The 14,396-nt window shown below is 52.2% G+C and overlaps 1 protein-coding gene across 4 annotated transcripts in view; it reads left to right on the top strand.

The window, feature by feature from the left end:
- DLEC1 (DLEC1 cilia and flagella associated protein) overlaps window positions 1–14,396 on the top strand; it is a 139,819-nt gene that overhangs the window by 2,613 nt on the left and 122,810 nt on the right. The window contains exons 1-3 of one of the 4 annotated variants that reach the window (XM_075587939.1): window positions 5,189–5,274; window positions 6,763–6,882; window positions 10,731–10,871. In XM_075587939.1, the coding sequence (XP_075444054.1) occupies window positions 6,793–6,882; window positions 10,731–10,871 (231 nt within the window). In that variant the 5' untranslated portion in view covers window positions 5,189–5,274; window positions 6,763–6,792. Of the gene's footprint in view, window positions 1–5,188; window positions 5,429–6,762; window positions 6,883–10,730; window positions 10,872–14,396 lie in introns of those variants that run through there. The other 3 variants (XM_075587937.1, XM_075587940.1, XM_075587938.1) reach the window with 3 other exon arrangements.

Below are 14,396 nucleotides of genomic sequence, written 5' to 3'. Positions count from 1 at the left end.
GGCACCTTTATGGGGTGCCGATATCCCTCTGCATTGAAATGTCCCGCGTCACGTGACCGGGACATTTCCTTGCATAGGAGATACCGGCACCCCATAAAGAGGCCTGTATCTCGGGAAGCAGGGGGTCCCCGGACATAAAACCAACGTGGTTCAGCTCCGGAGACCCCCTGCACCTCTACACTATTAAAGAAATATATATTAAAATAAATATTTTTCGGGCGACATTTCAGCTGGGAGAGGCAGCTCTCTCAGAGCAGAAATGAATCGCTGTTTTTTGCCTTTTCAGAGGCTCGAGGCTCTCGCTGGCAGCAACTCGCCAGTTTTGGGCATTTTGCTATCACTGGTATGCGAACCTTTCTGAATACCGTGATAGCAACGCCCAAAAAACAGTCATTTTAAATTCCCTGGCGATTTTTTTTATGAACACTCTCTGAATAAGGCCCTATGTGCGTGACAGTTCACAGCAAGGGATTCCTAAACCAGGGTTCTCCAGAACTGGCACCAGCAAGGTTGCCCTAATGCCGACTTTGAAGTATAGGCACACCAGGTTACTGAGTGAAGACTGCTGGGACATTGTAAGGATGAAGGGTAGATGGAAACCGCGATGGAACTACACCCCTAAACAGAGTCTTGGAAAGTACCTGTGAATGACACTGACCTCCCCGCAGCCCCCCACACTGACCCCCCCCACACACACACACTGACCTCCCCCATACACACACTGACCTCCCCGCAGCCCCCACACACACTGACCTCCCCCATGCACACACTGACCTCCCCCCCACACACACACTGACCTTCCCCCATACACACACTGACCTTCCCCCATACACACACACTGACCTCCCCCATACACACACTGACCTCCCCGCAGCCCCCCACACACACTGACCTCCCCCATACACACACTGACCTCCCCCCCACACACACACTGACCTTCCCCCATACACACACTGACCCCCCCACCCCCACACACACACTGACCTCCCCCATACACACACTGACCTCCCCCCACACACACACTGACCTTCCCCCATACACACACTGACCCCCCTCCACACACACACTGACCTTCCCCCCACACACACACACACTGACCTTCCCCCATACACACACTGACCTCCCCGCAGCCCCCCACACACACTGACCTCCCCCATACACACACTGACCCCCCCCACACACACACTGACCTTCCCCCCACACACACACTGACCTTCCCCCACACACACACTGACCCCCCCCACACACACTGACCTTCCCCCATACACACACTGACCTTCCCCCATACACACACTGACCCCCCCCACACACAAAAACTGACCTCCCCCATACACACACTGACCTCCCCCCCACACACACACTGACCTCCCCCACACACACACTGACCCCCCCCACACACACACTGACCTCCTCCATACACACACTGACCTCCCCCCCACACACACACTGACCTCCCCCCCACACACACACACTGACCTCCCCATACACACACTGACCTCCCCGCAGCCCCCCACACACACTGACCTCCCCCATACACACACTGACCCCCCCCCACCCACACACACTGACCTTCCCCCCACACACACACTGACCTTCCCCCATACACACACTGACCTCCCCCCCACACACACACTGACCTTCCGCCATACACACACTGACCTCCCCCATACACACACACTGACCTCCCCCATACACACACACACACTGACCTCCCCCATACACACACTGACCTCCCCCATACACACAGACTGACCTCCCCCCACATACACACTGACCTTCCCCCCACACACACACTGACCTCCCCGCAGCCCCCCACACACACTGACCTCCCCCATACACACACTGACCCCCCCCACACACACACTGACCTTCCCCCCACACACACACTGACCTTCCCCCACACACACACTGACCCCCCCCCACACACACTGACCTTCCCCCATACACACACTGACCTTCCCCCATACACACACTGACCCCCCCCACACACAAAAACTGACCTCCCCCATACACACACTGACCTCCCCCCCACACACACACTGACCTCCCCCACACACACACACTGACCTCCCCCACACACACACTGACCTCCTCCATACACACACTGACCTCCCCCCTACACACACACTGACCTCCCCCCCACACACACACACTGACCTCCCCATACACACACTGACCTCCCCGCAGCCCCCCACACACACTGACCTCCCCCATACACACACTGACCCCCCCCCCACCCACACACACTGACCTTCCCCCCACACACACACTGACCTTCCCCCATACATACACTGACCTCCCCCCCACACACACACTGACCTTCCGCCATACACACACTGACCTCCCCCATACACACACACTGACCTCCCCCATACACACACACACACTGACCTCCCCCATACACACACTGACCTCCCCCATACACACAGACTGACCTCCCCCCACATACACACTGACCTTCCCCCCACACACACACTGACCTCCCCCATACACACGCACTGACCTCCCCCATACACACACACTGACCTCCCCCATACACACACACTGACCTCCCCCATACACACACACACTGACCTCCCCCCAAACACACACTGACCTCCCCCCCACACACACTGACCCCCCCCCACACACACTGACCCCCCCCCACACACACTGACCCCCCCCCACACACTGACCCCCCCCACACACACTGACCCCCCCCCCCACACACACACACTGACCTCCCCCCCCCACACACACTGACCTCCCCCCACACACACACACTGACTTCCCCCATACACACACTGACCTCCCCCACACACACACTGACCTCCTCCATACACACACTGACCTCCTCCATACACACACTGACCTCCTCCATACACACACTGACCTCCTCCATACACACACTGACCTTCCCCCATACACACACTGACCTCCCCCACACACACACTGACCTCCTCCATACACACACTGACCTCCTCCATACACACACTGACCTCCTCCATACACACACTGACCTCCTCCATACACACACTGACCTTCCCCCATACACACACTGACCTTCCCCCATACACACACTGACCTCATCCATACACACACTGACCTCCTCCATACACACACTGACCTCCCCCCCCACACACACACTGACCTCCCCCATACACACACTGACCTCCCCCCACACACACACACACACACTGACCTCCCCCCCCCCACACACACACACACTGACCTCCCCTCCCCCACACACACACACTGACCTCCCCCATACACACACACACTGACCTCCCCCATACACACACTGACCTCCCCCCACACACACACACACTGACCGCCCCCATACACACACTGACCTCCCCCACCACACACACACACACTGACCGCCCCCCAAACACACACACTGACCTCCCCCCCCCCCCACACACACACACACACACACTGACCTCCCCCATACACACACTGACCCCCCACACACACACACACTGACCTCCCCCATACACACACACTGACCTCCCCCATACACACACACTGACCTCCCCCATACACACACACTGACCTCCCCCATACACACACACTGACCTCCCCCCCAAACACACACTGACCTCCCCCACACACACACACTGACCTCCCCCACACACACACACTGACCTCCCCCACACACACACACTGACCTCCCCCCCCACACACACTGACCCCCCCCCCCCCCACACACACACTGACCTCCCCATACACACACACTGACCTCCCCCCCACACACACTGACCTCCCCCCACACACACACACTGACCTTCCCCCATACACACACTGACCTCCCCCACACACACACTGACCTCCTCCATACACACACTGACCTCCTCCATACACACACTGACCTCCTCCATACACACACTGACCTCCTCCATACACACACTGACCTCCTCCATACACACACTGACCTTCCCCCATACACACACTGACCTTCCCCCATACACACACTGACCTCCTCCATACACACACTGACCTCCCCCCCACACACACTGACCCCCCCCACACACACACTGACCTCCCCCCCCCACACACACTGACCTCCCCCCCCCACACACACACACACTGACCTCCCCCATACACACACTGACCTCCCCCCACACACACACACACTGACCTCCCCCCCACACACACACACTGACCTCCCCTCCCCCACACACACACACTGACCTCCCCCATACACACACACGCTGACCTCCCCCATACACACACTGACCTCCCCCCACACACACACACTGACCGCCCCCATACACACACTGACCTCCCCCACCACACACACACACTGACCGCCCCCATACACACACTGACCTCCCCCCCCCCCCACACACACACTGACCTCCCCCATACACACACTGACCCCCCCCACACACACACACACTGACCTCCCCACACTGACCCCCCCCCCCACACACACTGACCTCCCCCATACACACACACATTGACCTCCCCCCCCCCCACACACACACTGACCGCCCCCATACACACACACTGACCTCCCCCCCCCACACACACACACACACTGACCGCCCCCATACACACACACTGACCTCTCCCCCCCACACACACACACACACTGACCTCCCCCATACACACACACATTGACCTCCCCCCCCCACACACACACACTGACCGCCCCCATACACACAGACTGACCTCTCCCCCCCACACACACACACACACAAACTGACCTCCCCCATACACACACACATTGACCTCCCCCCCCCCACACACACACACTGACCGCCCCCATACACACACACTGACCTCTCCCCCCCCCACACACACACACACACACTGACCTCCCCCCCACACACACTGACCCCCCCACACACACACACAGACCTCCCCCATACACACACACTGACCTCCCCCCCCACACACACACACACTGACCCACACACACACACACAGACACACACACTCACACACACACACACAGACACACACACACACACACACACAGACACACCACACACACACACACACACACTCACACACACACACACAGACACACACACAGACACACACACACACACACACACACACACACACACACACACACACACACACACACACACACACACACACACACACACACACACACACTGACCTCGCCACACGGTTGATCTCTGGACCAATCACAGCGCTAGTAGCGGAGGTTATAGGCGAGCTCAGGCTTGATAGCGCCCCCTGTTACCATGACAACAAGCCCTGCCCCCGGGTTGCCATAGTGACGCCGGGACGCGGCCCTCCCATGTGAGCCCGGCACAAGTACCAGTGATTAAACCCCTTTCCCCGCCACACGGGCCTGCAGGGACCCCCTGACACGCATTGCCTTAACCCCTGCAGCGCCGGGGAGGCTCAATAACAATAAGTAGCGGTGCCGGCAGGGCGCACTACTGAGGCCCTCACCCTGCGGCTATAGGTGAGGTGACACCCCGAGGGGCTTCCTGCACCCTGACACCCTGCACCCTGACTCTGTAACACCCCGAGGGGCTTCCTGCACCCTGCAGCCTGACTCTGTGACACCCCGAGGGGCTTCCTGCACCCTGACTCTGTGACACCCCGAGGGGCTTCCTGCACCCTGCAGCCTGACTCTGTGACACCCCGAGGGGCTTCCTGCACCCTGCAGCGTGACTCTGTGACACCCCGAGGGGCTTCCTGCACCCTGACACCCTGCAGCGTGACTCTGTGACACCCCGAGGGGCTTCCTGGCACCTTCACTCTGTGACACCCTGAGGGGCTTCCTGGCACCTTCACTCTGTGACACCCTGACTCTGTGACACCTTCACTCTGTGACACCCTGACTCTGTGACACCTTCACTCTGTGACACCCTCACTCTATGACACCCCGAGGGGCTTCCTGACACCCTGACTCTGTGACACCCTGACTCTGTGACACCCTGACTCTGTGACACCTTCACTCTGTGACACCTTCACTCTGTGACACCCTGACTCTGTGACACCCTCACTCTGTGACACCCTCACTCTGTGACACCTTCACTCTGTGACACCCTGACTCTGTGACACCCTGACTCTGTGACACCTTCACTCTGTGACACCTTCACTCTGTGACACCCTGACTCTGTGACACCCTGACTCTGTGACACCCTCACTCTGTGACACCTTCACTCTGTGACACCCTGACTCTGTGACACCCTGACTCTGTGACACCCTGACTCTGTGACACCCTGACTTTGTGACACCCTGACTCTGTGACACCCTGACTCTGTGACACCCTCACTCTGTGACACCTTCACTCTGTGACACCCTGACTCTGTGACACCTTCACTCTGTGACACCCTGACTCTGTGACACCCTGACTCTGTGACACCCTCACTCTGTGACACCCTCACTCTGTGACACCCTGACTCTGTGACACCGTGACTCGCCTCACAGCTTTATTTTTTTTTAGGCTAATCCTCTTTTATTATGCTAATATATTTTTATTTTTAACCCCTTTTTAACACCTTCACTGCCCTGCATTACAAAGATTACATTCCTATTTAACAAGCTTTGCATATGTATGTATCTCCTTTTGTTACTAAGGTTTAAGAAACAAATATTTTAAATATGTATACCTGTCTGAAGATGCCAATCACCTACATTTAACCTATTATTTGCTATTATTACACATTTGCTACTAGTGCCTCACATACATTCTGTGTACTACAAGACCAAGGTGAGACGGTGATAAAAACTACTTTAGAAAAAAGAGATAATCCTTATTTTTAAAACTTTTTGTAATCTTTTCTGCAGGATTAGCGGAGTTCTCCAAAAAAGGTGAAAATGTTTACAGACGAGCTGCAGCAGCGGGCGGTCGCCCTGTCTTCCGACCCGGCTATGTTCAGGCCCAGACCATCATCCAATAGGACACAGGTAACAGGCCAGCATGGACTGAAGAGGGGAGAGCCAGACAAGTTACTCAGTTACTGCCTATAAAGAGCTTAACCAGCGGTGTAGCTAGACATGCTCGGGCGCCTGGGCAAAAATCATTTCAGGGCTCCATTAATATTAATACTGACTGCAATTTTTTTCTCACTGATCCTCGCTCTCATCATCCTCATCCCTCATCATCATCCCCCCTCATCATTATCATCCCTCATCATCTTCCCCCTCCTCATCATCATCTCCCCTCTCCTCATTATCTCTCCCCCTCCTCCTCATGTCTCCCCCTCCTCCTTATCATTTCTCCTCCCCCTCATCATCATCTATCCCCCACCTCCCCTTCTTTCCCCCTCATCATCATCTCCCCCCCCGTCATCATCATCCTCATCATCATCATCATCATCTCTCCCTTCCTCCTCCTCCTCATCTCCCCCTCCTCCTCATCTCTCAAAATCTCCTCATCTCTCCCCCTCCTGCTCATCATCTCTCTCCCTCCTCATCATTTCTCTCCCTCCTCCTCCTCATCTCTCTCCCTCCTCCTCATCTCTCTCCCTCCTCTTTCTCATCTCTCTCCCTCCTCCTCATCTCTCTCCCTCCTCTTTCTCATCTCTCTCCCTCCTCTTTCTCATCTCTCTCCCTCCTCTTTCTCATCTCTTTCCCTCCTCTTTCTCATCTCTCTCCCTCCTCTTTCTCATCTCTCGCCCTCCTCCTCATCATTTCTCTCCCTCCTCATTATCATTCTCCCTCCTCCTCATCATCATCAGCTCTTTCCCCCTCAGCTCTCTCATCTCTCTCCCTCAGCACGCTCTCCCCCTCAGCTCGCTCTCCCCCTCAGCTCGCACTCCCGCTCAGCTCGCTCTCCCCTTCAGCTCGCTCTCCCCCTCAGCTCGCTCTCCCCCTCAGCTCGCTCTCCCCCTCAGCTCGCTCTCCCCCTTAGCTCGCTCTCCCCCTCAGCTCGCTCTCCCCCTCAGCTCGCTCTCCCCCTCAGCTCGCTCTCCCCCTCAGCTCGCTCTCCCCCTCAGCTCGCTCTCCCCCCTCAGCTCGCTCTCCCCCCTTAGCTCGCTCTCCCCCTCAGCTCGCTCTCCCCCTCTGCTCGCTCTCCCCCTTAGCTCGCTCTCCCCCTTAGCTCGCTCTCCCCCTTGCTCTCTCCCGTCAGCGCCCTCTCTCCCCTATTGGCTACAGCCACAGTGAGCGCACGCTCACATGGAGGATAAAAACCAAATAATACACAGTAGTGGTCATTCAGCACGAAGCGTTTGCAGATCCTTCCGCCCTCATTATGACGTCACACTTTCATACTGGATTTTGGCGTCCCGCATTATAAAAACGTAAATGTGGCAACCCTACCCCAATATGACCTATTTTGTAAGTCAGCTCAATATGACGCCCTTTACGTCCGATTAACCCTTCTAATTAAAACTTTGTAACTGTTTTTGATTTCATTTTAATTTAAAAAGGACCGCAGCCTACGGTAGAGTATCCACAAGCCAAGCCCGAACTGTTTCCCATCCAGACATCATAACGGTCTCATCAATCTTATCTTATCGATGTAATAATATCACTAAGCGAGAGGCTCGGCGATCATCTTATTTAGGTTTCGGTCTCATTTATTCAGGAATAAAAAAAAACGTTAAATAAACCACTTAGTAAGGAAAACAGACATCCTGCTGTAGTGTAGTGAATACAACTTTTTTTTAGAGGAGGGGAGTGAAGGGGCGGGACGTGGGGGACTGCCCCTTTAGGTACCTTTTGAGATCTTTTGGCAGTTCAGATTCAGACACGTTTTGCAGTCATTGCCACGTTTTGCAGTCATTGCCACTTTTTGCAGTCGTTGCCGCGTTTTGTAGTCGTTGCCACGTTTTGCAGTCATTGCCACATTTTGCAGTCATTGCCACGTTTTGCAGTCGTTGCCACGTTTTGCAGTCGTTGCCACATTTTGCAGTCGTTGCCACATTTTGCAGTCATTGCAAGGGCAGATTGGGACTTCTGTTACAAGAGTTATTTTTCTCAAGACATTTTGTTGCATAAACTGTAAACGTTGTGATTCCCACATTGCAGGACAACTACTGTACTCATATTCTCTCATGTATCAGCTGAAAGGCGCAGCCCCCCTGCTCGATTTCCCCCACCCCACACACACACACTTTCTCTGCCGTCGCTGAAATACGTTAATTTTAGCTTCGCAGCCCTCCCTTGTTCGTGAGATACATACATTTAAAGATCGCACCGTTCCTGTTCCATCTGGGCAAACAAAATGGCAGCTGAAATCTCACACAATACGCAGGCCAGTAGGAAGCCCCGATGTCACCCATCGTGGCTTCCCATTGGCCCGCGTAATGGGAGGGATTTAAATATGTGGCAGTGCAGCATTACAGGTATGTACCCCTTAAACCAGGGAGTCCCCAGAACTTTTAACGCAGTTCGGCTCCCCACCCATGAGGAAAAAAAGGAGGGGGTGGGGCAGGGGATGGACTGCACCTCTAGATAAAGATATGACACAAGCTGTATTAACAGCACCTCAGAATTGCCATTTGAACCCCTTACTCAGAAAAATTGATTGCAAACCCCTCAAAATAATTAATGAACTATTAGTTCCAGGTTCTGTTAAAGCTTAGCAGAAAAAAAATACATTTTCAAGCAGATTGAATATATACTGTCTGTTTCTAGCTGCCATCAAACTATTGCACTTAAGGGACTGAAGCAGATCAAAATATAACACATAGATCATATTTTCGATAGCCTAAAAAAGCCTGAAATAGTTGCCTCCAATGTAACTAAAAAGACATACATTCATTGTAGGTAGTTAAGGTAGTTGTAGGTTGTAGGTAGTTAATGAACCAAAACATGTTCCCCAGATGTAATAGTGTGTATAGAACTTTCAGTACACACTATTACATCTATAGAGAATGTCCGGGGTCCTTTAACAGTTATCACAGATATGATAAATCTACACATCTGCAGGACTACTACAGCTACTAAGACATTGTACTGAATAAAGCCACATTTTAATTTCCCTTGTCCTGCTGCTGCATGTTTGCATAGATGAAAGCGCACACAAAGCATGAGAGGAGAGGTCCGGAGGGTAATAATACACGATACAGTACTTGCTAGCTTTTGGATATACAGGCACTTTGAGCTGTCCCCTTCTGGGGCATATAGAGCCTTATTAGATACTCAGTAAGTCTTTTGACGCTGCGATACCAAAGCAGCAGTACTGTGGCAGAAAGGAGGCGGCTGCACAGGCAAGTACCTAACCATTAGGTCCAATAGGCCAGAGAGCGCGAAAAATTATATGGGGGTGGAAATTTTTGCCGCCCCCAAATTTTGTCGCTTTATGCTGGAGCCTAACGGGAATACTGACAATGCTTACAAAGGAGGGATTGCTATGTGTCTGCCTCCAATTAAGTATAGCTGTAAGGCAATTGGGTTGGTGAAATCTATGTTTTATGCAATAAAAAGATATCGGATATATTGGATTTCTGTCAGTGAAGAGAGTGACGTGAAGCTGACTTGCAGGGATCCCATAAGTGAGACACCACATTACTGTGTACAGATAACTTCTAATAACCCCGTTAATCAAATTCTTAATATGAATGTTAAAAAAAAATGTTGATATTAAAATGTAAAGTGAACCCCAGAGCCAATGAATTGGGGTTTTACAGAGAAGATGCAAATGCTAAGGTGACACTTTATCAATGCAAAAAAAGCAGCAATAATGAAAAACTATTGACACTTACCACTCATGATAAAGGATAATAAAGGATTGAGTCACTCTTATCAGTTTAATGGACCGCTTTGTTGCGCGCCGTTCCAAACGGATTTTTATTTCTTTACGCCAGGACATTTCTCATTTGTTGACAAGTCTCTTCAAAAACCTATATACGGGCGACGTCATTGGGAAAGATACAAGAGCCAGCCTGATAAGGTCTCGAGGAGGAGATAACCCGTACCACGAGACGTTTGTGGAGGAATTGCAGCAGGTAAAGATAATACACCGTGGAGCACAAGCAGCCGCTGACAGTCATTCAGTGGCCAGATGTCAGATTGACTCTCAGTTAGCAGCTTGACATTGTATATTGTGTGTGGTGGGATGTAGTACATCTCCCAATGAATGTACGCGTAAGGGATCATCTGTATGCTAGTTGGGTACATGTTGAATAATTCCTGGGGCGCTGCCAGCCCAGGGAAAGCGTAATGTTGATGAGGCACCTGAGATTTACATGCCCACTTGGGAAATTACTGTAGATGCGCCATCACCTTAGGGTAGCTACTGGTATTAAAGCATTTGCAGAAAAATCTGTATTTAATACCCAGATTGGGTAAGCTAACAGCAGGGTTCAAAGCACCTAACATTCACAGCCTGAACAAAGAAACACGAAAGGAAGAAAATAAAACTATATCCTATTTCATAAGGAGTATATACAATAGTGAGCCAGTGCCTAATCCAGTGGTAAGCATCAGGAGATACTTCAAGACCCGCATGTGCGGCCCTCATCCCCTCAAATATGCGCATTACATACTGTAGATGTACAATAGCGGTGTCCCCCTACCCTGCCTCCGGCGCGGGGAACTGCTCTGTGCGATTGGGGAGAAGTGGCGAAGGCCATTTTGGATTCGGCGCGCTTGCACAGTGTTGCTAGCGTGGCGGCCATCTTAAATTGGCTCCGCAAGGACTGAAGCGGGACTTCAAGTCACAGAATTCTCGGTGGGAGGGTTTAACACATGGACTGATCCAGCCAATAGAAGATTAAAAGAACAGGATATCCTCTGCAGGCAGAGAGCCCGCGAGTCAGTCGCGTGGGAGCCAGGACAGGAGTAGGTAGTGTCTAGGGAGCAAGTGGCTTCCTGGGCTAGGTCTAGATACTGCCCCTTTGGCCCCAGATAGGCCCTGAGCCAACCATAGCTCCGTATTGTAGGGAAGGCCCCAGATAGGGACCCATCTCACCTTATCAGTACCGCTACACTCCTGCGCCGGTGGACGAATGTCCACGCGGCGGACTGCGTCCTGGGAACAGGCTGCAAGTGCTCAGAGACATTGTGTGAGACACTGTAGCTGGAGCTTGCACCGCGTGACGGCTAGGATCCTTAGGCAAGAGGGGACTGCTGTCTGAGGCCCCGCTGCGTCGGACCTGTCTCAGCAAGTCTGCAAGCTGCCCTGGTATACTGGAGTACCCAGGCAGGTATCACACGTGCGCTTCCTCACATTGGGTGGGATTTGTTCTGCGGACACCGGGTGTTTAGGTGCCCCGGGCACCGTCAGTACTTTGGGGAAGATACACCGGGGTATTGGGGTATTGCATCACTGTGTTATTGTAGTGTGTTGTTGCATACTGTGGGGTTACTGTAAACACAAGTTAAGCTGAGGCCAGCTGGAAATAAGTTTGGAGGTTAGTGGCCCGATGCCTGCAAATTGCTGGACAAGGTATGGGAGAGGCATCGGCAGCTGCAGGTCATAAATAGAGGAAAAGAAACAGATTTAAGCCTTGCTCTGAGTCTGCTAGGAGAAGTGGAATCGTGACTCAACTCTAAAGAAGCTGAACTTGCAGCCACACTGAGTGAAAGAAGAAACCGCTTCAAGTTCTGAGGAGGGACCTGGAGTCTGAGCGTACTCGCCGCAAGATGTCAGAGATACAAAAGCGTGACCTGGAGGAGGAGCTCGAGGCTCTGAAGACTGAGCGGGACGCTACGTTGGACTCTACTGCTGCCCAGCAGGAGGTTCCTCAGATGAAGTTGGAGAAAAATGTTACAAACCTAAGACACACATTTGGGTCACAGAAGCAGTACATAGAAAAGATGACGGTAGAATTAAGACAAAAGGAAGCTATGCGGAACAGTAGTGCACAGGTGTCTTCACTGCTGTCAAAGGTTAGGAAGTACCAGTAACAAAGACGCTACCGGGACGTGAGACAAGCTGCTAGAGTGGTTCAGTCCGGATATCAATTCTACCTCCTAAATAAGCAAGCTGTGCGTTCTTATAGGCGTATCTGCAAAGCTGTTGCAGTAGTACAATTCGCTATAAAGATGGAGTCACTAATAAGAATAGGACGGAAAGGAGTCCATGGTTGTACGTAGGGAAAAGAGTCACGATAGGTCCAGTGGTACTCCCATCGGAGTAAGTTAATGAGTCAAGAAAGAAAGGCCCAAATCTTCAAGTCTGTCGACTGTGGAAAAGAGGTACCATGGTGTACAGCTGGAGTTGAGGATAACTCCGCACGAGTTGAAAACATGTCTGGCGACTGTGAATAAGAGGTGCCAAGAGGTGCACTTGGAGTTGATGAGAACTCCGCAAGAGTTGAAGACAAGTCCGTCGAGTGTAAAAGAGAAGTGCCATGGAGAGCATTTGGAGTTGATGATAACTCCGCAAGAAATGAAAAACGTCTGTCGACTGTGAAAGAGAAGTGCCATGGAGTAAACTTGGAGTTGATGAGAACTCGACCAAAATTAAAGTACTGGAGCTAAATAATGCTGAGCCACACATAAATCGTCGTGCGAGTGACACAGACGAGGAGATCACACGACACGTGGAAGTACTCAATGCTAAGCAAGGGAAAGAAGAAGTATCTAAATACCAGTCTTCAGGCCCAGAAGGCCTGGTAATCGCCCCAAAGCACAAATGTCTGAATTAGAAGTCAAGAAAAAAAAGGGGGTGACGTCGGACGTTTCCGACAAAGATTCTGGTGCACGGGCCGCTCCACAGGACAATGTTACGCTGGGGAGGGGGATATGTGACACAGTCACTAACACAGTATGCTGGAGTGAGGAGCATATGTGTGTTTCCATCATAGAAGCGGTTAAACTCCTCTTGGAGAGGCATGCACCTGTAGCTAATTAAGCAGGAAGGACTCCTGAGAGACTGAGGGTTTAAAAGGCAGGAAGTAGCCTGCACAAGTTGAGTTACTTTTTCCCCAGGAGGGTAGAGAGGCTTCTCCCAGCTAGGAAGGACCCTGGCTATTCTGGTCACCCAGCCCTGCGAGGAACTCTGCTGCTGGGACCAGCTGGGACCCCAACCCAAGATAAAAGACTGCTACGAGCTGAACACAGCCTGCTCCCCGAAACCGGCATTCCTGTTGAAGCTGCAATTCAGATAGAAGACTTTCTTATTGTACCTTGAATGTTTAGTACATTTTTTGGGTGGATTACCAGATTAGCTGGCTGCCGCTAGAAAGGGCTGGAGTGAAGATCTAGTTAGTTTCCCTAACGGGAATAGGTGTTTATTTTATTATTTGGTTTTCTTAAAGGGACAGTGCACCTGATGTTTGTCTGGTGGATAATAAAACCACTACAGTAAAGCTTTAAACAGTGTCTTAGCGTCTCAATGACCCTGCCGCGAGGCCGTCCTGCCATAATATATATATTATGTGGTATGTATTGGGGTTTCTTGCGCTTGCTTGGATTCTGTGTGTTTATTAACTTTTTTCCAGCTGGTCTCAGCTGTTTGGAGGTTAGAGGTCCCTCCCCCCAGGGTTTAAGCTTGCCCCTCCCCACTTTCCAAGTTAGCAGGTTTT

Source organism: Ascaphus truei, chromosome 2 (assembly GCF_040206685.1).
Source record: "Ascaphus truei isolate aAscTru1 chromosome 2, aAscTru1.hap1, whole genome shotgun sequence".
NCBI lineage: Eukaryota > Metazoa > Chordata > Amphibia > Anura > Ascaphidae > Ascaphus > Ascaphus truei.
Note: the sequence above shows the minus strand (reverse complement) of the source record. Positions and strands in the feature narration are given on the sequence as shown.